This window comes from Mus musculus, chromosome 9 (genome assembly GCF_000001635.26).
Source record: "Mus musculus strain C57BL/6J chromosome 9, GRCm38.p6 C57BL/6J".
In the NCBI taxonomy this organism is placed as follows: Eukaryota; Metazoa; Chordata; class Mammalia; order Rodentia; family Muridae; genus Mus; species Mus musculus.
The window spans coordinates 121,678,260-121,705,592 of NC_000075.6; the positions used below are offsets into that span (position 1 = coordinate 121,678,260).

The 27,333-nt window shown below is 49.5% G+C and overlaps 1 protein-coding gene across 9 annotated transcripts; it reads right to left on the bottom strand.

The window, feature by feature from the left end:
• Positions 1-1,785: 1,785 nt before the first annotated feature.
• On the bottom strand, positions 1,786-27,289 carry Sec22c (SEC22 homolog C, vesicle trafficking protein). 9 transcript variants are annotated; one of them, NM_178677.4, is made up of 8 exons: positions 26,665-26,770; positions 22,294-22,418; positions 17,275-17,483; positions 14,651-14,814; positions 11,977-12,156; positions 9,940-10,058; positions 7,264-7,329; positions 1,786-6,599 (listed from the first exon to the last, which is right to left on the bottom strand). In NM_178677.4, exons 3-8 carry the CDS (start codon positions 17,454-17,456, stop codon positions 6,399-6,401), a joined length of 912 nt encoding a protein of 303 aa, NP_848792.2. In that variant the 5' UTR covers positions 17,457-17,483; positions 22,294-22,418; positions 26,665-26,770; the 3' UTR covers positions 1,786-6,398. The 9 variants fall into 9 exon arrangements, 8 of the variants coding, with proteins under 8 accessions (NP_848792.2, NP_001158034.1, XP_006512105.1 ...); XM_006512042.4 differs by lacking the exon at positions 26,665-26,770 and adding an exon at positions 26,955-27,289 and having other exon boundaries at positions 3,382-6,599; XM_030244232.1 differs by having other exon boundaries at positions 3,382-6,576; positions 26,665-26,859.
• Between the last annotated feature and the right edge of the window lie 44 nt (positions 27,290-27,333).

Genomic DNA, 27,333 nt, shown 5'->3' on the forward strand with positions numbered 1-27,333 from the left:
CTCCCCACTTTCCCCATCCCTCATTGTCCCTAGAAACACACCCTTACCACTCCCACCCCTGGCCTCTGCTTTGATGCCTCTTTGGACCCAGAAGCAGCCATGGACACTCTTTTCATTGTTTTATTGACACAGGGTCTCATGTAGCCCAGGCTGGCCTTGAACCCCTAAGTAGTACCGAGAACGACTTCTGATGCTCCTGCCTCCTCTTCCTGAGTGCTGGGAGCACAGTCTTGAGCCACATACCTGGCGTGTGTGGTGTTAGGGACTGAACTGAGGGCTTCTGGCATGCCAGTCATTCTACCACCTCAGCCACACCACAACCCTACCACTCAGCCTACGGTTTTGCAAAGTTCACAGGTGAATGGCGGTGACCCCCTGCTGTTTTAACGTGCACCCATGCCTGGATGGCCGCCTAGTCTGTCGTTTGCTTTTTCTTGGGGTTTTAATTGTGACTGCGGTTTCTTGCCGATCCACTCAAGCGCCAGTCCTTGCTGCTTCCACTTCTGACCGCACGTTCCAGTTCCTTTCCCTTTCCCAGGATCTCCTGTAATCAAACTTGTCGATCTTTTTAAAACTTTTAACTTTTTTTTTTTAATTAATGGGGGCTTCCCACGTGTGTGTATCAGTGCCTGGTGCCTGCAGAGGCCAGAAGGCCTCAAATGCCCTGTAACTGGTGTTATAGATATTTGTGGACTGCTGTGCAACTGCTGGAAACCAAATCTAGGTCCTCTGAAAGAACAGCCAGTGCCCTTAACTGCTGAGCCACCTCTCCAGCCCCAAACCCGCCCATCCATCTTTTTAAGGGTTGTGCCTGTGACTTTAGGTAAAGAACCCCCCCCTCAAGTCTGAGGGGCTTCTCCTTGGCATTCAGCAGACTCCTCCATCTGAGAGCTGGTTCACAGAGCCTCTGCCAGGCCCTTCTTAGTCTTTCCATCTGCTGGCCCAGAGTGAGGGTGCTCGGCAGCTGTCATCAGGCCTCCCACAAGGACTCGAGGAAAAGGCAGAGACTCCTCAGTCCTAACTCTTCCTGGCACAGCAGAGGCATCTTCATGGCCCAAGACTGTGGTGATGAGTGATGCTATCAGATGGGACAGTCCCTCTTCCAGGACAGGGGACAGGGCTCTGAGCTGCTTTCTGACTGGCATTCTAAGCCAGGCCTCTGCTTCTTCTCCTGAGCAACAGGACTTGTTTACCCTCAAATCCCAACCCAGCAACTCAAATTCGTATTGGAAAAGTGACCTTGTCCTCCTGCAATGGCTGGGACTCTGGACAGCCAAAGGAGAGATGCCGGGACCACCACTGCCACCACCCCACGCCCTCTCCCTTCCCTCCCTCCGGCAAGGCTTAGGAGGCTGGTCCAAAGAGGTTGTGTGGACTTCTCACTGTTCCTGGGAATTCTGTCAGCTGTTTCAAAGCAGCCTCTGAGGAGGGCAGCAGCCCTGGGGTGGGACTAGGTGATGTGGCCAGCTGCTGCGCCTCCTGGTGGCCATTCTTTAATATAGCTGGCCTGTGGAAATGAAACCTTCGTCTCTAGTACAGAACTCTAAGGTGCCTTTCGGGCACACAGGAGGTGCCAGACACAGAGCCTGCAGGCTGCCCAGCCTATAGAACAGCCTTGCCCCTGCCCTTCTGGTTAAGGGCGTGTCTTAAAGTCTGAGTCCTCAGATCTGTTCAGATGAGGATGTCATATCCCCACAAAACCTCTCCCACAGACCACCTCAGACCTACAAGAAAAACAGACCCTGATTCAGGCCGCTCACACATATACACACACAAACACACACATTAGTAAACACTTTAGATTTATTCTCCACACACTTAAGCCACCTCATGTCATTTTAGTTTTAATATACACAGTATATAAAGAGCTGTATGAAATCCGCACGTTGACATACATTTCAGTTTGAGCATGTGAAAGTTAGAATGTGCCCATCGTGGACTCACAATAGATCTTTGTTGTCAATGGAAAAGTAGCTCGTCACATGGGCAGCACATACTGAGGGCGACTCAGGGGGTGACTGGATTTGAAACTAGTCTCAGTTTTTATGTTCTTACTAGAAAAGCCCATTAAGTCAAATCAAATCCCAAGGCTGAGTTATACAAAGAACTCATAACATTCCTGAATCAATCAAAGGATCTGTAAGGATCAAGGGCACATAGACGCAGCAAACACAGCTCAAAGGTTAAAGAAAGAACGGGTTTCATTTTACCTTAAGATAAAAGGCATCTGAGGGCCACACTCCTGCCCTTGCCCTCAGGTGTGCAGACATTTCCCTAGCCCACTATTCCCAGATGTGAACACCAAGCCCCTGTCCACAGCTGTCCTGCTGCCATCTATCTCCCCAGCAATGCAAGAGTGACAGTGCCAGCCAGGTGGTGGTGGCACACCACTTTAATCTCAGCACTTGGGAGGCAGAGGCAGGTGGACCTCTGTGAGTTCAAGGCCAGCCTGATCTACAGAGCAAGTTTCAGGACAGCCAAGGCTGGAGAAACCCTGTATTGAAAAACAAAACAAAAGAAAACAAAAGGAAGAGGAGGAGGAGGAAGAGGAAGAGGAGGAGGAAGAGGAGGAAGAGGAGGAGGAAGAAGAGGAGGAAGAAGAAGAGGAAGAAGAGGAGGAAGAGGAGGAGGAGGAAGAGGAGGAGGAGGAGGAAGAGGAGGAGGAGGAGGAAGAAGAGAGAGGAAGAAGAGGAAAAGGGGGAAGAGGAGGAGGAGGAAAAGGAGGAAAAGGAAAAGGGGAAAAGGAGGAGGAGGAAAAGGAGGAAAAGGAGGAGGAGGAAAAGGAGGAAAAAGAGGAGGAAGAAGAGGAAGAAGAAGAAGAAGAGGAGGAGGAGGAGGAAGAAGAGGAGGAGGAAGAGGAAGAAGAGGAGGAAGAGGAGGAGGAGGAGGAGGAAGAGGAGGAGGAGGAGGAGGAGGAGGAGGAGTGATAGCCCCATTCTGTTAGCCAGGCGTGGTGGGGCATAGGGCCTTTCCTTGTTGAGACTGAAGACAGCCTACAAAGCCAGCTTTCTTGGATCCTGAAGCAGGTCTGCTGGTGCTGACTGTATCAGGGGCTCCTTGCACAGAAACCACGAGGCAGCCCCGGGAATGAAAGGGGCCGTTTCCTTTCTGGGATGAAGGCATGGGGCCTTACGTACTGCAGCCACATGAAATGCCACTGTGTCGATGCTCGAACACTAGTGCAGCCTGCTGCCTGCTGCACACACCCAGAGGCCTTGTAACCCTTTCTTCCTGTACATGTACAACAGTCCCCTCTGTGACCACCCACAATCCTCACTAAGGGCACTGAGGAGCGCAGGCAGGGACTTCTACTGTAACCCAGGCCTGAGTGGAAGAACCAAGCTGACCTCCAGTCCACTGGGTTGGCTGACCTGTGTGTTCCTTTCCCCCACCTCATCTCTCAAGGGCACCCTGGTTTCTCTTTCTCCACCATTCTGGGCTCTTACGGCACACAGGCAGAGTGGCCCCCCCGACCTGGGAGAGACAGTCAGATGCAAGCAACAGTTTAGCCAAGTGTTTGCTGGACACAGCTGACAGTACCCCTGGCCATGTACAGCCTCAGACACATGTCATCCCTGTCAAACACACAGTAGAGAGCTGGAAGTGTTGCTGTTACAGGCGGCTCCCTCGGGAAGCAGCACAGTAAAGGACTGAATGAGAGTGAGGCATGCAGCCCTCCACACACCCAGGGCACCTACAGACGGACAGCCACTTCTCTTCCCCACCTCAGGCCAACTCCTATGCTCCAGATAGCCACCTGCTTCGGCCTGCTGGCTATGGCCCTTGACCCCAAGCAGTGCTGACGACCAAAGCGCTGCTTCCCCTGAGTACTGAGCCAAGGTGGGGCAGAGGATGGGATTCCAAAGCTGCCTCCCTCTCCATCACTGATGGGAGGCTTCTGTCTCTCCACAGACTCTAGCCTGCATCTCCATCTGGAGGCAGGAATGTAGGAGGTGGGCGGAAACAGGTAGGGGAGGTGGAGCACATGGTGACTAGAAAAGAAAGGAAGAGGCCCACACGCACGTCGACAGGGTTCACGGATAGCAAGAACCACAACCCTACTACTCCGGTGGGGTCTGTGCAGCATCTGGGACTGAGGGGGAAGTCGACCTCAGATGGCCCAGCTGCCTCCACTCCAAAAGGGGAGTGCCAGGTAGAGTTCCGGTCAAGGTGAGGCTGGCTGAGTAAAAAGCAACCCAACCCAAAAGCCTTCTGCCTAAGCCCGCTCACCGGCTAACAGCAGACAGGTGGCACCGAACAGGAAAGCACCTTCCGTTTAGGCTGTCTGCACCGGTTCCTGTGAGCTGCTGGGCAAGCAGCATCCTCCGGAAGAGCAGCCAGCGACAGGCAAAGAAACACGCCTGCCTTGGAACCAGATTGTCCTGGCATCAAGAATCCCACTGGGCTACAAATACCTAATCCTGAACCACCCACCGTACCTGAAGCCCCAGGGTGTCTGTCTCTGGGGCGTCTGTCTTCCCTGCCCTCCTCCAGGGAGGTGAGGCTTCTCTAGGCTGGACTCTGTCAGTCGGTGCATCGTTTCCCTTCAGGACGCCTTTTCCTTCCACTTGTAAGAATCAGTATGGAACCCTGTCTGGATGATAAGTCCCGAGCCGTGTCACCAAGCACAGGTAACACTCCCACTAGCATTTACGAAGTGTAAAGTGTCAGTAACAACCACAGGCTCAGACCCTAGAGTGTGTGCGGTGTCCAGATCTAGAGCAACAGAGAACCACACAGGATCAGGAGGAAAACAATACAGTTTTAGGCTGACTTTTTTTTTTTAATTACTTAAAAAAAATTTTTTTTTGAATGTGTGCTTTGAATTAAAAGAATTTTCTTCCTCTTCTGCTTTCCTCTTTCCCACTTCAAAATTCTGTGTCAGGAAGAGTGAGCATTTGCCTGTACAGTAGACACGAACGTACGTGAGATCAACATTGACGTGAGGCTGAAGTTCACGTCCGAGGAAGCTGCCAATACGACATTCATACCCAGACAATAAAGATTTGATTAAAAATAGAAAATTCTCTTATAAGGAAAGAAAATTAAAATGGAGATACTTTTTCAATCCAGTTCTTGAGTCACATAGCCTCGTTCCTGAAATGACACCTGGTGGCTGATTAACATAGGGTACCAGTAACAGCCAACAATTTTAACAGGATTCTCCTTTTAAAACTACCAAAACAGGGTTTATCACTTGTGGAGCCTCATGAGTCAACCCATGAAATTTTGGGTATATTCCAAGAACAAGCTAGAGGGGTGAACCCCAACATGGTTTCTTGAGTACCACCAGATACCCACACTGGAGATACGGGGGCTCTTACCCAGAAGCAAGCCGTAGCAGCTTTACAGAGAAGTGCCAGTTACACAAAGCTTTTGAGTGTTAACACCTACTTAATACCTGTCCATAAAATGAGGCCCCGTGCTCTAATTAGGTGCTCAAGAGAGGTTTGGGGCAGTAATTAACTTGGGAAGTCTCTCTAGGAGGAGGTGCACAGGGCCACATCTCCAGCAATGCTACAGTGGCGAGCACCCAGCTGCCACAACAAAGGCAGAGAACAGCAGCCTCCCCCATTTCTGCTAAGGATCTCTGAAACCCTGGCCTTTCTCTCTCCACTCGGCCCCTCTAAGAGGACCCTGAAGCCCCCGCATCTGCTTGTGCCTATGTGCTTATGATCCAGTGATACTGGTTATTAATCCATACGTACATAATTCAGATAGGCTCTGCAAATAAATATAAACCACACTGGTATCCATAAAGCCCCACCACCATAAAAGGTCTCTGTAATTTAAATAAACTCGGATTTCCTTAGCATTTTCTCAGCCTAAGTTTGCTTCATTCTGAATGAGCTTCAATTTATATCCAAAATATATTTAAATATTCCAAAAGTTTATCGAACCCAAGTTATCAAAAACATAAACAAAATTTACCTAGCTTGTGTTTGTGAACCGTACTCTCAAGCTTTAATTTACCCTGTGCTGACACCGTAAGGAAAACTGAATTACACTGAACCCGCAAACTGACGCCAACATTGAAGAGTTTCCTCACAGACACCCTGCCAGTTACTAAGTCTACCATTGTGGAATCTAGTGGTCTGCAGTTATCATTAGATTTAGGAGGACACGATACCGCCACTCTGACCATCACAGATGCTCTCTGAGCAAGCTCCTGCTCCAGCCGCCCTGTCCTAGCTCGGCTGGCAGCTCTGCACAAACGTTCCATACAGACCAGGACTGGCAACCAGCAGCCCGGGCCCTCCGATGCACCTGCCAGAATCTGTGACCTTGGGAGCGTCAAGGATGGAGGGTTGAGGTGAAGCTGAGAAGCAGGAGTGGACACAGACTGGCCTTCCAGAGGGGGGAAAGTCAAAGGCGCCATCTACTGCAGGATGCCCTCATCACACTCCATAGTCAGATTGCCTCTCCTGCAGCTGTCTGGTCAGGATCTGATATGAAGACAGAAAAGCCACTCCTACGTGGAAGAGGATTTGCCAGGTGTTCCTCAGCCCGTGCAGGTACGCATTGCCCAGGCAGATGGAGGCCAGCATCAGCAGCACCTTCAGCGTCCGGGCTGGACTGTAGAACAGGTACAGATAACACTGCAATGAGACCACAGCACATCCAATCAGAGAGCAGCAGCCTCAAGTCATGTCAGGCACAGGCAGCTGCGTGCATTCACGTACTGACAGCTGCATGCATTCACTTATTAACTGACAGCTGCATGCATTTACTTACTGACAGCTGCATGCATTTACTTATTAACTGACACCTGCATGCATTCTCTTATTAACTGACAGCTGCATGCATTCACTTACTGACACCTGCATGCATTTATTAACTGACACCTGCATGCATTTGCTTATTAACTGAGTTTGCTGCAGCAAAGCCAGGACCAGCTGCTGCTAGTCACTGGATGAGCAAGAGATTCAAGAGAAAATGTAACAGGTGTCACAGGAAGAGAGGCGTTAGAGACACACAGGCAGGTGTCCAGATTGTGGATGCAAGGAAGAGAGAGATGCAGTTGCGAGCAGACCAGGTAGGGAGACCCTCCCAGGACTGAGTGGCCTCCCTGTGAGATCCTCCTTGGGGACCATGATAGCTGAGTAAACTAGCATGGAAAGCCATGCGTTCCTGCTGTGGGGGGAAGCCATGGGTTTCTGCTGTGGTTTCTCCTGAGTCTCAGCCACACTGAGTGTCTGTCACAGTTCCCTCAGGCACCAGCCTGCAGTCTTGAAAAGCCCCCTAGTCAGTGACTGCACCCACCTGGACGATGCAGGCCACAGAAGGAATAAAGAAAGCCAGGATGTTTCCAACTTCCTCTTGGGCAACCTGGATAGATCGGGGCACAGAAGAAAGGTTGAAAGGAACCGCTGTGGGACCAGGTTTGCTGCCCTCATCTCTCTGGTGTGACTGACAGGACGGTGGTGCCTAGGCAGAGCCAGCATTGGCATGTGACCGTTTTCAATGAGTAGACGGACCTTGTACACTCCTGTCCCAGCCTCCATGGTGCATCCTCACAGAATGAGTTCCTATCTCTTCTCATCTGTTAATGTGAAGCTTCTTTTTGCACCCACCCTGGGCCCTGCCTCCTCCTCGGTGCTGTCTCTGCCCTGTGCCGTGAGAACCTCAAGGCAGGGTCTATCTTAACCACCTTGCCAGCCAGGCACCGGTTCTACAACAAGCAGCTGGCAAGGGCCTGACCCCACCACACACCGGTCAAAGATGAGATGTGGTAACCAGTCCAACAGTCATCACCACTACCACTCTCCTAGCAGGCCTGATCCTGCTCTTCAAAGGAGCCGGTCTACCTCAGCGTCCTCGGTTCAAATCCCACAGCCACCACCCCTTACTCTGTAGTCAACACAGAACACTGCTGTGAGCACCGCGACTCTTATCTTTTCTTTTTACACTGAAAGTTCATACTCTAATATACTCTAACCACAGTTTCCCTCTCACACATCCTCCTACCTCTCCACCCAATCAAATCCATACTTTCTTCCTCTTTAAAAAAACAAACATGCAGAAAAAAAGGAGGAAGAATAAAAAAAAAAACAAAAAGCACAGTAAACACATAAACACATGCACACTCACATACACACACATGCAAACACACACACACACACACATACACACATGCACATACATACATACACACACATGCACACACACATACACACACATGCACACACACATGCGCGCACACACATACACACACATGCACACACACATGCAAACACACATGCACACCCACATACACACGTGCACACACATAAATACACATACACACATACACACATGCACATACATACACACACATGCACACACACATACACACATGCACACACATACACACATGCACATACATACACACACATGCACACACACATACACACAGGCATACACATGCACACACATGCACACCCACATACACACATATGCAAACACACATACACACACATACACACATGCACATATACACACATGTACACAATGCACACCCACATACACACACATGCACACACACATACACACACATGCAAACACACATACACACACATACACATATGCACATACATGCATACACATGCACACACACATGCACACACACATGCACACACATGCACACACATACACACAGGCACACACACATACACACAAAGAAACCATAATATACAAGCAAAAGACCAGTAAAATTTTTAAAAATTAAAAAAAAAAACAAGCAAGATGAGACAAAAAAATCTACAAAAACATTATGGCTCTATCTTTAAAAACAACAACTACCTGCTTGAGCTAATAATAATTCAATTCCTTTGTCAAGTATTTGAAATACTTCTAAATATATTTTAAAGAAATATTTTTTAAAAGCTTGAAATAGAAAGTGGCTTCCCTCCCCATCGGTGGCCAACTAAAGAAATGGTCACTGGGGCTCAGGATGTGGCGGTGTGCGTCTCTCTGACAGAGAGAAGAGGCTTCTGTTGCCACACATGACATACACGGTGGTAACATCTTTACCTAGATCCTGACAGTGTCAGAATCCAACCTGCATCCTGATGCTAAGACAACCTTGGTTCCTAAGGGCAAGAGGCAGCCCGCAGGGCACAGAGGCATCCCAGAGTTCCTGCAGCAAAGCTGCCTGCATCTTAGCATCACCCCAGAACTCCCGAGGACAGTCACAAAAGGGATCCTTCCAGATTTGTTCAACGTATTACAGAGAGAAATTCTTTTATTTTAATCTTTTATTTGATACCCTAAACTGGCCCAGAACTCTTATGTAGCTGAAGATGAGCTTGAACTTCTAATCCTCCTGCCTCCACCTCCCCCAGTGCTGGGATGGCAGAGGAGTAGCTCCACGTCCAGCTTTGGATTTAAATTTCTAAACTGCCGTATTTCAATTTTTAACATTCATAAAACCTACCAGTGCTGGACAGTGATGGCACATGCCTCTGAACCCAGCACTGAGGAGGTGAAGGCAGGTGGAAGAGTGTGAGGCTAGCCTGGGCTACAGAGTGTGAGGCTAGCCTGGTCTACAGAGTGAGCTCCAGAACAGCTACACACAGACTAGTCTGGTCTACAGAGTGTGAGGCTAGCCTGGTCTACAGAGTGTGAGGTTAGCCTAGTCTACAGAGTGTGAGGCTAACCTGGTCTACAGAGTATGAGGCCAGCCTGGTCTACAGAGTGAGATCCAGAACAGCTAGCCTGGTCTACAGAGTGAACTCCAGAACAGCTACACAGAGAAACCCTGTCTCGAACAATTTAACAAAAACCAAAACCAAAACAATCTGATAAAAAATGTGCCTCCCATCATTAGCTCCTGTCACTTGTCAAAAGAGTTGGGGATGTAGCTCCGGGCTAAAAGGTCCAGGCCAAAGTGTTCATAAGGTCCTAGGATCAATCCCAACACCACCAAAAACAAACAAAAAGCCCTGTGAAGAGGGTCACCTGTAAAGAATGCTCTGCGAGGTGAACTCCACGGATGAGGTTCAGGGCCGCGCACATGATGTTGAGAACAAGGGAGAGGACACCCAGGGCTGTCACCGGCTTCATCCGGAGGTTCGGAGCTTCACAGGGAACAGAAAGCAGAGTGTCTTGTGAGAATTGTTTCTGACAGACAGGTGAACAAGACCACTAACTAGACCTCTGCTAACGGGCTCACATGCTAAACGCAGACCACAAATGCGCACGTTTACAAAGCGGCGGAAGTTAGCAGGGCAAGCGAGAAATGAACGGATCTCAGAAACGGAGGTAAACTTCTTCCAGAAAAAATAAAGTAGTAATAATAATAATAGTTATTGTTATAATTATAATTTTTAAAAGGTCTTTTTTGTGTCAAGCACAGTACTTAATCCCCTTTTTATTTTAGCCAGGGGTGACTTGTACCTGGAGTGAGGTGCAGAGACACCTGTGAGCAGGAGACGTGAGCGTCAGTGACACCGGGAATCGTCCCTCCAGACACAAGATCCCAACACAGAATCAGCTGCTGCTGCAGGCTTTAGGGACTGTCAAGACTCTAGAAGCACCCCGCCACCTGCCTCAGTCTTCAGTTTGTAAACTGGTCTGCTCTTTTCCCAGTACAGACACTGTTCAGTGTCATGTGGGCATCCAGAATTATTCACAGCAGAATAAATTCTAAAATACCCAGGGAGAGGAGGTATTTGATCTATAACAGTTTGAATGTCTAGACTATAGCTATGGCCAGACTGATAATGGGAACAGACTCGCTGTCTTCCCAAAGGTCACAACTGAAAGGGAGTCTGGTTCACAGATGCTGTCTAGCCCGGTCTCCTGTCCTGCCCCTTCCCGAGCATCCTTTCTGGTCCTGACATTTCCCAACACATAACACAAGCGTGTACACACACACACACACACACACACACACACACACATTTCCCAACACATAACACAAGCGTGTACACACACACACACACACACACACACACACACACACACACACGCGCGCCCTCGCCCTGTGACCCACAGACCAGCTAACACCTACTGTTAGTGTGTTAGTTCCCACAGAGCATTTTGAGTTCCTGTTAGAACAGAACATGCTACCTGTGAGGCCTCTAGCCTCGGGACAGTAAGGTGAGGGAAACCACAGTAAAATGGCTTAGTTGGCACTTTCAGGATTCCTCCTCTTGTCTAAGTGTTTAAAAAAAAAAAAAACATACATCACAAAGGTGTCCCTACGTTTACTCAAGGCAGGGAAGAAATTTCACTCAAGACTCAATAATCCAGTCTTCTCTTCCGAAGGCCCAGTGTCCTCCAACATAACTGGGACAGCTTGCCCACTGGCAGGCGAGCCAATCTTGGGATTTACTGGTTTAAATGCATTAAGCCAAAAACCACTTTCATTTGCCACAGGCAATTTAATATGTCACAAACACAAGTTTAGTGTGCCATTTACATTTCAAGCCGTGAGTTTAGTACAGAAGTTTTAAAGAATTAGATTGTTACGATGTAGACAGGTCTTGCTGTAGATGCACCCTGGCCTTTCTGCAGAGGTCAGAGGACAACTGGATGAAGTCTCCCTCTACCATGGGGTCTCCAGGGATCAAACCCAGGAGCTCGAGCTTGGCGACTCCGCTTTACGCGGAGCCACGTCACTGCCCCCGTTGCAGGATTCTTAGATGCTACTTTCCCCACAGTCTTCCTCCAACAGGAGAAGAGGGTGAGGGCTTCCAGTGATGTGGTGAGTCAAGCAGACCCCATAGAGTCCAATGAATGGCTTCCAATAGCACAGTTCTGAGAACACTAAAACCTGTGAACTTCACCTTCAACAACCTCCCTGGCTGTTCAGTATGGAAACTCCAGAATGGCACCGATTGCTTCCTTAAAGAGAGCCTCAATCACAACAGTAAGGCTCCATTTGGTTTTGTCCTTTACAACAAACCGCCTGGAAATGGGGCCCATCCAGATTCTTGCTAGCCTACTTGACATGCATCCCCTCGTCTCCGTCAGAGAACGCCGGGCACTTACCAGGCTCAGAGTGCACTGGGGTGTGGCCGTTCAGCATGCCATTTGCCACATCTGTGTCCTCTAGGGACAGGACTGCTGGAGGCTGGAACTCGAGCTCCTCTTGGATCTTTTCTAAGCCACTCTTCATCTGGGAGGAGCTCATGTGGTTAAAATGCCACTTTGTTTTCTGAATGACACTGTCTGCAGAAAGAGAGAGGCCAAGTTGAGCATCGTCAGAATGGTGCAGATGGGAAGCGAAGCGCCCGTTGCTAAGCAACCAGTAAGTCAGATTCCGAACAGAGTCAGTTATCGGAGGTCAGGTGACTGCTGCGTATTAACACTAGTCTGATCCACTTCTCCAAAGAAGAATAATTAAAGTGTGGCTGCAGAGAAGCCGCCAGCCCTCAGGGACCCCGGAGTTGGCAGGAAGCACTGGGCCTGCCCCTTCAGGCTGTCTCTAAGCTTGGAGTCAGGAATAAATGGGACTCTGTTGTACAAGCTGGGAAGGCGTATCTGGAAGGTGTGCTGGATGCGTTTGAGCTTTACACAATGTGACATGAGCTGGAGCCACCTGGGAAGAAGGAAGTTTATGTCTGAGAAATGCTTTTATGAGACTGGCCACCAAACAAACCAATGTGGCATTTTCTTAAATTATGATTGACGTGGAGGGCTAAGCACAGTGGGCTCAGTGCCACCCCTGAAGGGGTGGCCCAGGGCTTCTAAGAAAGCAGACTGAACAATCCGTGCAGAGGAAGCCTGTAAGCAGCACCCTCCACGGTCTGCCTCAGTACCATTCAGGTTCCTGCCTTGAGTTCCTGCCCTGACTTCCCTTCATGGTTGGCTACGAATATAGACTGTAAGTCAAATAACCCTCTTCTTCCCACGTGGCCCTTGGTCATGGTGTTTACCGCAGGGAGAGGAAACAGACCAGGACAGAAGTGTCGGCTTTGATTCTTTTAGTTATATTACTATTAATCCACTCCAACAAATCATAACACGATTTTGTTGATTTGTTTTAAATTAAAACTCGTGTAGTCCAGGCTGGCCTCAAACTTGCTATGTAGCCAGTGATGGCCTTGAACTCCTGATGTCCCAACTGCTAGGATTCCAGTGCACAACCATGCCCACTCCCACGCCTGGCCTAACAAACTTTGAAGCAGGAGCCCAATCACGCATTTCTAATATCACTGTTCTCTGACTCCAAGGAGCTATGGTGGTGCTAGGGAAGGTCTCCCGTCTGATATAGCTCCTGCTTTGCAAGGAAGGCCCATGCAGAGAGAAGGGCAAATGAAGGCAGCTTCTTTTCCCCCCCAAATCAACTGGGGCCATGGGAGCCACAGCTGTGGCCTGCTTATAGACAGCCAGCACCATCCAGACAGGGATTAAGAGGGGCCCAGGGCAGCAGCTTCACAAAAGCCTCCCAGGTCTGCCACAGCCCCCCCACCTGGGCATTCCTGCTCCTGAAAGTGACAGCCCCAGGTCGGAGGTCACTGAGGGACAGTGAAGACTCTGGCAGTCATAGCCAGATGACCTAAATGCTGGCCTCACACCTGACTGTGCCAAACACTTCCAGATCCCTGTTCTAGTCCATCCCAGATACGACACATCCACTGCCCACCTCTCTTGCTCCCTAGAGCAGTGTTCCCAACTCTCCCAACAACTCTCGCCCTTTAATATGGTTCCTCCTGTTATGGTGACCATCCCCCACCAACCACAAAATTATTCTTGTTGCTACTTCATAAGTGTAATAAGTGAATATAGAAGCATTCACAACTACTGTTGTGAATTGCAATGCAAATATTTACTATATCCAATGGTCTTAGGTGAACCCTTTAAAAGGATTGTTCAAGCCCCCTCCCTTCCCCACAAAGGGCTGCCAGCCACAGGTTGGGAAATGCTGCCCTAGAGCTCAAAATGAACCACTCTTGGCCAAACTGGACACACCCCATGACTACCGGGCTGTGTTCTGTAGACTTGGGATCACAGAGAACCTTCTGGCTGATCTTAGGACAAAAAATGTCTTCTTCCAAAGCAGTCTTTGTCAACCTGCTTGAGGGAAGGACCACATTGTTCTCATTTCCAAACTGTTACAGCCTGATGCTTTGACAAAATGGAGGAAAAACAACAAATAAACAAACTCCTGCAGAAACGTGTGTGCCTGTAATCACCACAGAAGCTGGAAGCATTCGCTGTCTTCCAGGCTCATTCACACTCCCTCAGAGGCTCCAACCCAGACCTGCCATCAGCAGAACTTTCTCCAAGTGTAAGAGAGTAAACGTTTCCGGCTCCTGGTAGGTCCTGGTTGGCAAAGCATCACAAACCTGATTCACATAACACAATCTGGTCCATACAGGCTGTGGCCTGATTCACATAGCACAATCTGGTCTATACAGACTATGGCCTGGTTCACATAGCACAATCTGGTCTATACAGGCTGTGGTTTGCTGACCCCAACTTCCAGGGCCTGTGGTGAATAGCCTACACAGGCCTCACCCTTCTGCCACCTCTCCATAGGCTCTGAAGACACAGAAAGCCACTGTGGAAAGTTCCATGCCCACTCCCATTACCATGAAATCAATGGTGAGTGCTCGCACCTCCCCCGGTTTTCCTGGATGGTTAAGGCCAAACCTATACTTTATCTTCTATGCACATGACACCACACGAGGGGAGAGAAGCATGAAAGACAGATACACACCAAACTCAAGAAAGGCGTAAGGCCGGGAGGCCAGGCCAACGCAGGTGGTGTCGTAGGAAGCTATGAAGTCCCACCACAGAGCCTCCAAGAAGCAGAAGGCCATGGCTGCCGGGCACTGGCGCGAGCAGATGGCCATGCAGGCCACGTCCCCCGATGATGAAAAACTGAAAGAGAAGGAGACGTCTGAGCTGCCAGGAAACAGGCCAAACAACCCCACCTTGTCTTCTTTGCTGTTGTCTATCTTTTTATTTTCTTTGCTTTAAAGTCAGGATCTCTCTATGTAGTCCAGGCTGGCCCTTTAGCTGATGCCCCTCCTGCCTCAGCCTCCTAGGATTGTAGGCATAGACTTGGTGCATACATATACACACAGGAAAAGCACTCATACACATAAGATAAATCTAACTTAATTATTTTTCAAGAAAAGACTAAAGCTGCCAAGATGCCTGAGTAAGTAGTGGAGCTTGCGGCCAAGGCTGACGACCCGAGTTACAGCTCCAGAATCCACATTAAGGATGTGGTGGCGAGAATCTGCAGTCCAAGCGCTCCTGGAGCAAGATGGGAGATAGAGGCAGAATTGCTCAGAAGGCCGTAGGTGAGCTAGGCCATAATATGCAGTGCAGTAGAAACAAGAGATGCCTGATCTCACAAAGTGAGGGGACAGTAGCAGGTCCCAAAAGTTGAAACCAGATCTCCCCGTGCATGCCATGGCATTCGAGTGACCACCTTTATGTGTACCTGTGTGCCCACATTTATATGTGCACGTGTGTGCATGTGCACCACACACTTATGTGTTCATGTGTGCGCATGCATGTGCACCACACATTATGTATACATTTGTGCATGTGCACCACACATTTTCTACTGTGCACAAGTCACTGGAGTCCACCACTGGCACCATAAAAACAAGCAAAACAAGAAAAAGCAACAGAGCAGAACATTTTACCATCATGTTTTTTAGATTTGATTGTGATACCATAGAGTTTTTTTCAGGAAAAGGATGTCCTGCACAGACCACCTTCTTGGAACTCGTGTAGAAGGTGCTCAGAGGAGGAGGAGAAGGAGGAGGAAGAGAAATAAGAAGAGGAGGAGGAGGAAGAAGAGGAGAAAAGGAGGAAAAAGAGGAGGAGGAAGAGAAAGAAGAGGAGGAAGTGGAAGATGAGGAAGAGGAGGAGGAAGAGAAAGAGGAGGAAGAGGAGGAGAAAAAGAGGAAAAAGAGGAGGAGGAAGAGGAGGAGAAAGAGGAGGAAGAGAAAGAAGAGGAGGAGGAGGAAGGGGAGGAAGAAGAGGAGGAAGCGGAGGAGAAAGAGGAGGAGGAAGTGGAAGATGAGGAATAGGAGGAGGAAGAGAAAGAGGAGGAAGAGGAGGAAGAGGAGGAGAAAGGAGGAAGAAGAGGAGGAGGAAGAGAAAGAAGAGGAAGTGGAAGAGGAGGAGGAAGAGAAAGAAGAGGAGGAAGGGGAGGAAGAAGAGGAGGAGGAGGAGGAGGAGGAGAAAGAAGAGGAGGAAGAGAAAGAAGAGGAGGAGGAAGTGGAAGATGAGGAAGAGGAGGAGGAAGAGAAAGAGGAAGAAGAAGAAGAGGAGGTGTCGGCAGTGGCATCTCAGAGGAGTCTGCTCTGCAGGTGACAGCTCAGGTCTCCAGCCACCACCCTGCCTGCCAGCACCCTTCAGCCTTCCACCCAGCATAGCTGACACCTTCCATTTCTTTTATGATTCTGAGACCAAGTGGCCCTAGAATGCCTAAAATGACCCCCAACTTCTCTCACCACTTATAAGAATTATAAGAAGGGAACAAGAAGGACTTGGTAAACAAAGGCATATGTAAAATCTCAGGTGTAAAGTCTGTAACAAGCCCTTCTGCTGTTTAAGTCTGCCTTGTCCCCGAGGGCTTCTTGCCTCAAGTCTCAACGTTAAGAAAGGACCAAACAACATGGGCAGCACACCTGGGCACCAATTGGCTGCCCTCAAATCCTGGTTCCACCACTTGCACGTTCGCTGGAGCCTGGGCTAAGTCGCTTGACCTCAATTCCTCTCTGGAAAACACGTGACCCTGCCTGACCTGCTTGACCCAGCCAAGTGCGCCCGCTGGAAGCACAGGAAAGTTGTTAGGGCAGGAAGCACCCACAGCCTCTAGCGGCAGCGTCGCCAGCACCCATCCTACAGTGGGGCCTCCCCTGTTGTACTAACGCAAGAATCTATGTCTCACTTTAAGTCTCTGAGTTGAGAGAGACCCACCCTCAGCCATTTTCACTCCCCTGTTCGTTAAAGGAGGATGGGAAGTTCAAGGGCAGCCTCAGCTACAGTCTAAGCGGACTGAGGGAAAGCCTGTGTCTCTCCTTTTCCCTCACTGGCACTTTCCTGTAGCTTCCTATCATCTTCCCTCTACTGTACCTAAGTGGAAAATAAAACAGCTGAAGGGTGCCCACAGGAGAAGGTGCACACACGTGGGTGCTCTCTGACTGCAGAGGAATGACCAGTGCTCCAACGGGGTTCTGAAGATGGACACCATTCCTCCCCTAGTCTGTCCCAAGTGTACGCAGCCTGGGACTGCCGAGACCAAACCCCCCTTTACCCAAGCTGCCTTTAGCAGCGCCACGTCGACGTTCAGGTCCTGAAGAAGTGTTTACGTACTAGATAAGGAAGTCACAACTTTCCGCACAGCCTCGGCCTGGATGCCGGGCCAGCCTCTGGGCTAAGGTCTTGAGCTGCCTCCTGCATTCCAGAAACTCCTGGGCGTAGTAAAAGTCAGTGGAGGCTGAGAGGGGCAGTCCATCCCTCACCCGTACGATGCTGGCAAAAAGGATCATGGACATGGTCCGAGAGAGAAGTCATGGGGACACCTGAGGAAAGGAAGGACCTTTGTCAGTGAGGCCAGGAAATGCAAATAGTTTGTCCTACTTCACCTCCAATGCTTTCCCTCCCTCATCTGTAACATTTCTTCTCCTCTTTACTGAACACTTCCCTTCCCAGAACGAAGCAAACTGGGACGAGGGACAAAGGGATAGAGAAAGAGGTGGGGCCAGCAGGGCTCAGGAGCAATAGCAGCAGCAGCAGGTTACAGAGTTGAGGGCCCTATAGGGACCAGAAGCGCCTGCCCCAACAGCAGGGTGTGTGTGTCAGGTTACCCCGGTGTAGTGGCTATTCCTGGTTGTCAACTTTACAATATTTGGAATGAACTACAATCCGGAATTGGAAGGCTCACCAGTGACCCTTATCTGGAGGCTTAGAGATCCTTATCTGGATCTTGGTTTGAAGATCTTGAGCCATAGTGGCTATGGATTCCAGAAGATTGAATCTCCGAGTTTAAGGAACACACCTTTAATCTGGGCTACGCCTTTCATCTGGGATTAAAGGTGTGGTGGAACACACCTTTAATCTGGGCTACACCTTCTGCTGGAGACAATATAAGGACATTGGAAGAAGGGAGTATAGTCTTTGCTCTTGCTCCTTCGCCTGCTTGCTGCGTGAGACTGAGTAACTGCTAGATCCTTGGACTTCCATTCACAGCTGCGACTGAACCATTGTTGGGAATTGGGCTGCCGACTGTAAGTCATCAATAAATTCCTTTACTATCTAGAGACTATCCATAAGTTCTGTGACTCTAGAGAACTCTGACTAATACACCCGGGAAGAAGGCGCTAAGAAGTTCAATTGCCACACTAAGAAATGGAGGGTTGTGCCGGAGTCTGGGCGCTGTAGTGGCAGTGGTGGTGGCAGGGAGAGGCAGAAGGCAGCTGCAGAGCTGACGGAGCACATCCTCCGGAATTTCTATTCTCTGATATAAAGCCAGTCAGTCTTCGAGATGATGGCTGAGCCCTCACAGATGGCTGAAGGGAGTGGGTTAGCAAATCACACCGTGGTACGATATTAAACATTTGGTCATGCTATGTGAACACATTAAGAAACAAAAGGAAATAGATCTGGGCCATGTACTTGTCAGGACAGAAGGAAACCATGTTTGCACGGCCACAGAGCTGGCAGGGGTTGGGCTACCCGCTGACTTCACTGCACATCTGGACAGGACAGGGCCTACGCATTTGTGTGTGATTCAGCCCAGCAAGGGCTGGCCTCGGAGGGTTACCTTGGTGGCCAAAACAGCTCTGGCTAGTTCTTCCATGCTACACATCCCTCTTTGTGATCAAGTCTGATGGGCCCTCTGTTTAGCAGGATTCATAGATACACTAGTGGCACAGGCCAGGAAGACAGTCTTACGCCAACACCACTCCTGGCTTCTGGTCTGCCCTTCTCAGGGGCAGGTAGACACACACCTATATACACATACACCTACACACCCACATAGATACCTACACACACACACACACACACACCTATGCACCACACACCTACACACACACATCTACACACACTCCTACACATAACTCTACATACACACCTACACACCCTCCCCCACACCTACACACACACACCTATGCACACACACCTACACCTCCCACATACACACCTACATATACACACACATATCTACACACACACCCTATACCCCTACACACTCCTACACACACAATCTTAAACAGACCCCTACATACATACCTACACACACACACACACACAGAGCAAGGAAGATCTCAACCCCTTCATGTCAAAACCTTCCAGGCTTGCCAGACTGGACTGACTCCTGCCCTCTGTCAGACAGCCACCTCTTCTAATGCCCCTGGTCTAGCACTTCCACTAGTCAGCTGTTAAGAAAAAAAGCCAGGCTTCAAATTCCCAACAGCACCTGCAGAGCCAGGCCAGCCACCAGAGGGCACTGTAGGCTTCATAGCCTTGCACTGCCAGTGGCCACCAGAGGGCACTGTAGGCTTCAGAGCCTTGCACTGCCAGTGGCCACCAGAGGGCACTGTAGGCTTCAAAGCCTTGCACTGCCAGTGGCCACCAGAGGGCACTGTAGGCTTCAGAGCCTTGCACTGCCAGTGGCCACCAGAGGGCACTGTAGGCTTCAGAGCCTTGCACTGCCAGTGGCCACCAGAGGGCACTGTAGGCTTCAGAGCCTTGCACTGCCAGTGGCCACCAGGGGGCACTGTAGGCTTCAGAGCCTTGCACTGCCAGTGCTGAGACTGATTCCAGGGGCGAAGCACACTGAGCAGAGGTCAACTTAACTGGTTTTTTGTTTGGTTGGTTTTGTGGGGTTTTTGTTGTTGTTGTTGTTGTTTGTTTGTTTGTTTGTTTGGGTTTTTTTTTTTTTGAGACAGGGTTTCTCTGTGTAGCCCCAGCTGCCCTGGAACTCACTCTGTAGATCAGGCTGGCCTCGAACTCAGAAATCCACCTGCCTCTGCCTCCCAAGTGCTGGGATTACAGGTATGCGCCACCACTGTCAGGACCGAACTGGTTTTTAAGAACATTTTTGAAATGTTTTTAAACTGATACAGAGGAAGAATACAAGATCAGTTTGAGAACAGAACAACCCTAGGGTTCAAAACACTAACTCCTAACGAGGCCTCACGTGGTCAGTGTAGCACAGGAAAGAAAAATGAAAAAGTCAATGAATCAAAGCTATAGCAGAAGGGTTAAGGCAGGCCCACACCCTGACGTAGAACACCCACAGTATTCAACTGCCCACTAAGACTGCAAGGGGGAAATGGGTTGGTTGGTGACAGTAATCCTAAGAACCAGTCTGGCTGCTATCTGAAGGACCCAGAAGACCTAGACTTCACCAACAAGGCTTTTACTGACCAAACCTGCTTTTCCTCAATAAGGTAACTAAAAGTTCTAGCTGCCTCCAGCTCTGTCCCGCTGTACGAGAGCTGCCAAGACAGAAACCTTTAAATCCTTCAAGCTATCTCTGAGGAATGAATAAAGGTGACATTGGACATGTCACCCGTGTCTGAGGGTCTGAGACGCAGCTGCCTGAGGTGCTGAGGAACAAGTTTAAAAATGGAGACAACGCTTTTACACACTATTTTCCTTTAGTGACATGCATGCTGGGGTGGGATGTTAAAGCTCAGGGGTAGAATATCCATGCACTCTGGACAAAACTCCCAGTGCGGACATCCAGCACAGCGAGCAAACAACCACAGTCCCAAGGATGGAAGAAGAGCTTGTAAGAAAGGGAGGCTGCTCTTTGTGGGGACTGATGTTTGTAAGCTTGGGGCCATGAGCTGCCATAGGGCAACCTACACCCTAATAAGAGGGTGTGACTACGGCCCAGCTATCCCTACTCTTCAGAGGCTGAGAGGGGAGGGTCTTGAGTTCAAAGTCAGCTGGAACTACAGAGTGAGACCTTACCTCCAAGACTCATACAAGAAAAGGGGAGAGCAGGGAGTTGTGGCTGCTCTGTTCCAAAGTGCAGAGGAGGCGTTTCCAGGCCCTACTAAGTGCAGATAAAACCCTGGGAATCAGCTATAAAACAATCACAAAGAGAGTCTAAAAGGAAGCAGGAAGGCAAATGGTGGGATCACATTCAATCCCTTCTGTGACACATCTCAGGCCTAGTGTTGGAAGAACTGGCACCTCAAAGCAGTCAATAGGGAGAGGGCACATCTCCCACCACTAAACAAAACCTGCTCACTTTACTCAGAATCAGGGGGTGGTGCAGCCTTGAAAACCAGAAAACCTTCACATTAAAAACCAGTCTGGAGGCTGGAGAGATGGTTCAGCAGTTAAAACCACCACCTCCCTCTTCCAGAAGACCCAGGTTCAATTCCCAGCACCCACATAGTGGCTCACAACCAGCTGTAACTCCAGTCCCATGTAGTCTAAGCCTCTTCTGGCTTTTCCAGGTTCTGCTCTCACGTGCACATACTCAGAGACATGCACATATACACTTAAGGAAAGATAAGATAAATCTAAAATAAGAATGAAGAGGGTCACATGGTGGTGGTGCATGTGGGAGGCAGAGGCAGGTGGATCTCTGTTAGAGGCCAGCCTGGTCTACAGAGCGAGCTCCAGAACAACCAGGGCTATACAGAGAAACCCTGTTTTTAATTAATATATATATAACAGGGTTTTTTAATATGTATAATATACATTAAATCAGAGCATTCTGCTGACTGAGAAAATCTGGTATCTAAAGGTCACATCCTGGGTGGGAATTTAGTGGAAATGTTGAATAACATGGGCGTGAGGCTTTAGATTTGAGTTTCAGAACTGCCATCATCATCATCAAGAAAAAGTAAAAAAAAGGGGCTGCATACTGTATGAATTCCTCTACATAATGTTCTCAAGACCAGCCTAAGCTATGCAGTAAGACCCTGTCACAAAAATAAAGAGCTAGGATGCGGGTCAGAATTAGATGCACAAGGCCTTGGATTCAATCCTTAGTACCACAGATAAATAAGTAAAATGTGAAGAGCTCATGGTAGCTCTCTCTGTCATATCTCTGCAATGTCTCTGTAACATCTTTCCTGTGACTGTATTTCAGAAACTGAAAGGAGAAAAGAAGAAATTAGCATCAGGTCTCCGTGGTGGGCTTCTTTCTACAAGAGTCGTACGTAAATGTGATCATCGACGTGACGGCCCTCTCCGCTCACAACTGTGGTGCTGATGACTGTGAGCCGAGAGAGATTTTTATCCCCGGCTGCTCCTCACCTAGACGGCGTTTTTAATTGGAAGATACTATGACAAGATCCAGGGTTCATTACACAGAGCTACCTCAGAGACTGCTAGCATTCAATTTAAAACAGGAGTGCAAACCTGGGTCAGATGATGCCTGCCATCCTGGCACCGAGGCGGAGGTGGGACTACAAGTTCAAGGCTGGTCTGGAACAAAGCCCTGACACATCACACAGAGTAAAGGTGCTTGCTGTCTGCCTGGCCACCTGGAGCACACAAAATTTAAAGTAAATATTTTAGCCGGGTAGTGGTGATGGATGGAACAGAGCGGGTTCCAGGACACCAAGGACTACACAGAGAAACACTGTCTCAGAAAAACAAAACAAAACAAAACAAAACAACAACCACCACCAGCAGCAACAACAACAACGAACCCTGCTGAGCAGACTGAGGAGAAAGTGGAAGTCATCTTATTTCTGTTCACCGAAACTAGAAATGTACTTCTGCAGTGTCTCCGCCATAATTCTGAACGATACATTGAAGATTCTACACAACAACTGGAGAGAGAGAGGTTTCTGTGGCACTGCTCTGTGTCAGCAGAAGCACGGAAGGTGACCAAACGTCCACGTTCACCTTTTATATGGCGCGACTCTTTGTTTGGGGCACTGTTTTGGGGTGGCTTTTTGTTTGTTTAGTTGTTGGTTGGTTGGTTTTTTGCTTTTGCTTTGTTTTTTTTGTTTGATTGAGACAGGGTTGTTTTTTTTTTTTTTTTTTTGAGACAGGGTTTCTCTGTGTAGCCTTGGCTGTCCTGGTACTCACTTTGTAGACCAGGCTGGCCTCGAACTCAGAAGTCCACCTGCCTCTGCCTCTGCCTCCCAAGTGCTGGGATTAAAGGCGTATGCCACCACGCCCGGCTGAGACAGGGTTTTGATGTGCAGCCCAGACTATATTGGAACTCATTCTGTGGATCAGGCTGGCCTTGAACTTGCAGAGATCCGCCTGCCTCAGACTCTCAAGTGCTGGGAATAATGGTGTATGCCACTACTGTCTAGCTTATATACATTTCCTAATCCACTTCCCACATTTCCTAATTCTCTTTATCAGGTTTGCAATACCCATGCTCTGTAGACATCACAGACTGTCCTGCTCTGTCATACATACATCACAGACTGTCCTGCTCTGTAGACATCACAGACTGTCCTGCTCTGTCATACATACATCACAGACTGTCCTGCTCTGTACACATCACAGACTGTCCTGCTCTGTACACATCACAGACTGTCCTGCTCTGTACACATCACAGACTGTCCTGCTCTGTACACATCACAGACTGTCCTGCTCTGTACACATCACAGACTGTCCTGCTCTGTACACATCACAGACTGTCCTGCTCTGTACACATCACAGACTGTCCTGCTCTGTCATACATACATCACAGACTGTCCTGCTCTGTACACATCACAGACTGTCCTGCTCTGTACACATCACAGACTGTCCTGCCCTGTCATACATACATCACAGACTGTCCTGCCCTGTCATACATACATCACAGACTGTCCTGCCCTGTCATACATACATCACAGACTGTCCTGCCCTGTCATACATACATCACAGACTGTCCTGCTCCATCATACATACATCACAGACTGTCCTGCTCTGTCATACACACATCACAGACTGTCCTGCTCTGTACACATCACAGACTGTCCTGCTCTGTCATACATACATCACAGACTGTCCTGCTCTGTACACATCACAGACTGTCCTGCCCTGTCATACATACATCACAGACTGTCCTGCCCTGTCATACATACATCACAGACTGTCCTGCCCTGTCATACATACATCACAGACTGTCCTGCCCTGTCATACATACATCACAGACTGTCCTGCTCCATCATACATACATCACAGACTGTCCTGCTCTGTCATACACACATCACAGACTGTCCTGCTCTGTACACATCACAGACTGTCCTGCTCTGTCATACATACATCACAGACTGTCCTGCTCTGTACACATCACAGGCTGTCCTGCTCTGTACACATCACTGACTGTCCTGCTCTGTCATACATACATCACAGACTGTCCTGCTCTGTCACACATACATCACAGACTGTCCTGCCCTGTCATACATACATCACAGACTGTCCCTGATGTACACACACACTTTGTTGCTATACCAAAGCCACTCTTTTATTCTTATTTTCCTCTCACATTTACTCTTTATCTTCCACTCAAATCTCCCCAACGTAAGGATACAAGCAAGGGGCAAAATACAAATTTAACGTAGCAAAAGGAGCTGAATTTAGTACAGCCAGGTACCAGCGCCCTTCACAGGCGTAGTACTGAGGAAAGCATGCTAAGGGGACAGTAAGCCCGTGATGGATTCACTCTCTGATACAAGATTTGAGACCTGATTTCCAGCTTGGGATCTTCTAGGCTCCAAGCTGCTCGTGGATGAGATACAGAAGGAGACAGGGACCAACTACGGCATCGCTAAGAGCTGAGAGCAGAAGATAGCTGAGCTGGATACGAAGAATATCATGGCGTCCCTCTGTACTTGATCTTAGTCAAAGGGCTGAGAAGAACTCCACCTACCTTCTTCAATATTTGTGGGTGCTGCACCTGCAGATGCAGCCGACCTCAGATGGAAAATATTTTTAAAACAAAACAAAACAACTGCTTCTGTACTGAGTATGTACAGACTTGCCACGATTCCCTAAGCAATGTAATATGCAGCAACCACACACACAGCACACTATGTAGATGTTCTAATTAATGCAGATATTGTCCGAGGCACACGGGGAATATGCACAGATTTCTATAAACACGAAGCCACTGTATGCAATGGGTTGAGCCCAATCTCCCAAGGATGCAGAGGGACTAAGACCTTCGTATGGATAATGCTACTAAGTGCTCAGAGCTTCCTTGGACCCACTTCGCAGGTGAGGAAAACTAAGGATCAGGAGGTAGAAGCAGACTTCAGTCTCCCAGTTCCATACTCTTTCCACAGTATGTGGACCTCAAAACCAAACCTCCGAGTTCTCAGCTATTGTCTCTCTAAAGACGCCCTCTCCACCGCAGAACTGCCAACACCTAACCAGAGGCAGTGTGGGTCTCAAACCTGTAATCCCAGCACCAGAGAACTTGGGCTATAGTGAGACTATGTTTAAAAACAAAAACAATCTCTAATCAGAGACTTGCTGGTAGAGGAAGGGTCCCTACAAGTGCCCCTTGAAATGCAGAGTGTGGTGGCTTAAGCTCATAATATCAGCACTTGGGGGGTGGGGTGGAGGCAGGAAGGTCAGGAGTTCAAAGTCACCCCCAGGCGAGTGGCATGTTAAAGGGCAGTTTAGGCTGCAGGACAGCCTGCCTAAAACAGAACCAAGTGGTGAGTAAACTGCTGGAGTTAAAGCTCAGAGGCACACACCGTTAATCCCAGGATTTAGAAGAGGCAGGCAGACCCAGGCCAGCATGGCCTACACAGTAAGTTTCATACCAGCCAGGACTACAGAGTGAGACCCTCTCTAAAATAAAATAAAACCACCTCTCCTTACCTAGTGTATTATACTCTAAAGTCAGTTGTCTTGTCTGGCTATGCACTGCCTCTATCTCTGCCACCTGAGTGCTGGGATTAAAGATGTGCACCATCACCCCAGCCTTGATCTGAAATTCTTTATGAGACCTCAAGATGTCCTCTCTGTTGTCCACTAAACATTTACGAGGCATCTCTAGGGACCTGTCTACAACTGTCTTCCTGAGAAAGCTGCGGTGCGAATGAATCCTGTATATCAGTGTCAGGCTATGCAAAGCTGTCCCCGTTCTCATTTCCCTGACAAGTTCTTTACCTGAATAAACTCTCTGTGTAGACTTTTACAGACACGTTGCTCTAGCATTGGCTCTGCACTGAGGGTTGCTTTAGTTTCTCTGATCTTGTCACCCGCTACACCAACCGAGCTGGGCATGGAGGCCATACACCTGTGATCCCAGAACTTGCGGGGCGGGGAGTGGAGGCAGGAGGATCCCAAGCTCAAGGCCAAACTCGAGTTACATGGGGCTCCGTTTCACAAGACCGCAAACTGTAACGGCACCTTTCATCAGAGGTAACTCAGTTCCTTCCCTGGATTTGGCTTTTTGCAAGCTTGACCCCCGCTCTGCTCTGCAGGTTCTTTGTCCCGGCTTATCCAAGTCCAGGAAAGTTGGTGTAGGGGTGACCAGGCCTTGAAGAAGCCAAGTTCTGCTAGACCAGCAGACTAAGGAAAGTTTGCTCTCAAAAGAAGCAAGTGACAGGACTAGAGTTCAGTCTACATAAAGGGAACCACCGCCCCGCCCTCCCGAGACACGCCCCGGCCCCGCCCCGGGCAGCAGGCACAGCGGGCAGCGCATCCCAGCCGGTACGCACCGTGCAGGGGGCCGGGCCTCGGCGGAGTCCCACCGGCCCGGGCTGCAGCCCGGTGGCCTAGACCCCGACCCCACCTCTCCACGCCCGCCTGGCCCGCTAACCTCACCTCGCCCCCGCGGCCGACCTCCGCCTCGGCCACCGCAGCCCACCCCGGCGGCCGGCGGGGTGCAGGTTACCCGCGGCCCGGCTGTAGGAGGCAGGATGTGGTGCTCATGCGCACACCGTGAGCTCCCATTCGCTGCTGCTAAGCGACGCCAAACAGACCAATCGTGGGGCGTCTCTGCTGTCCAGTTGTTCAGACCCGGGAATTGAGTGAATCTACCAGGGCTGGCCCGGGTTTGCTCCCCTCAGCCCGCGTCTCTTCCGCAGGTCCCCAGGCCCACGTGCGAGTCTCACCTCGAGCGGTGAGAAGAGGCTCCGACGTCCCCACGATGCCTGGCCTGGAGCGGACAGGGCTGTTCTCCAGAGGCGTCTAGGCCCCGTGTGACTGGAGTGACACTCCCTGGGCGTGGGTTCTTGCAGGCTACGCAGCTGGGCAAGAGGCCCGAGATAGAGGATCCGAAGAGCACAGCCTTCTGCCAGCCTGGAGGAGGTGCCAAAGTCCGATCCCTGAGCCACACACACCTCGCTATGAGGCTGGAGGGAGATTGGGTAGCACAGTTAGGCCCTTACTGTTTTGACAAGTGCTGAGCACCGCTGTTTGCCGCGCACTGCGTACACAGGAAGTGTGAACACAGAAACCAAATCAAGAGAAGGGGGTAGGGCACCAGGCAGG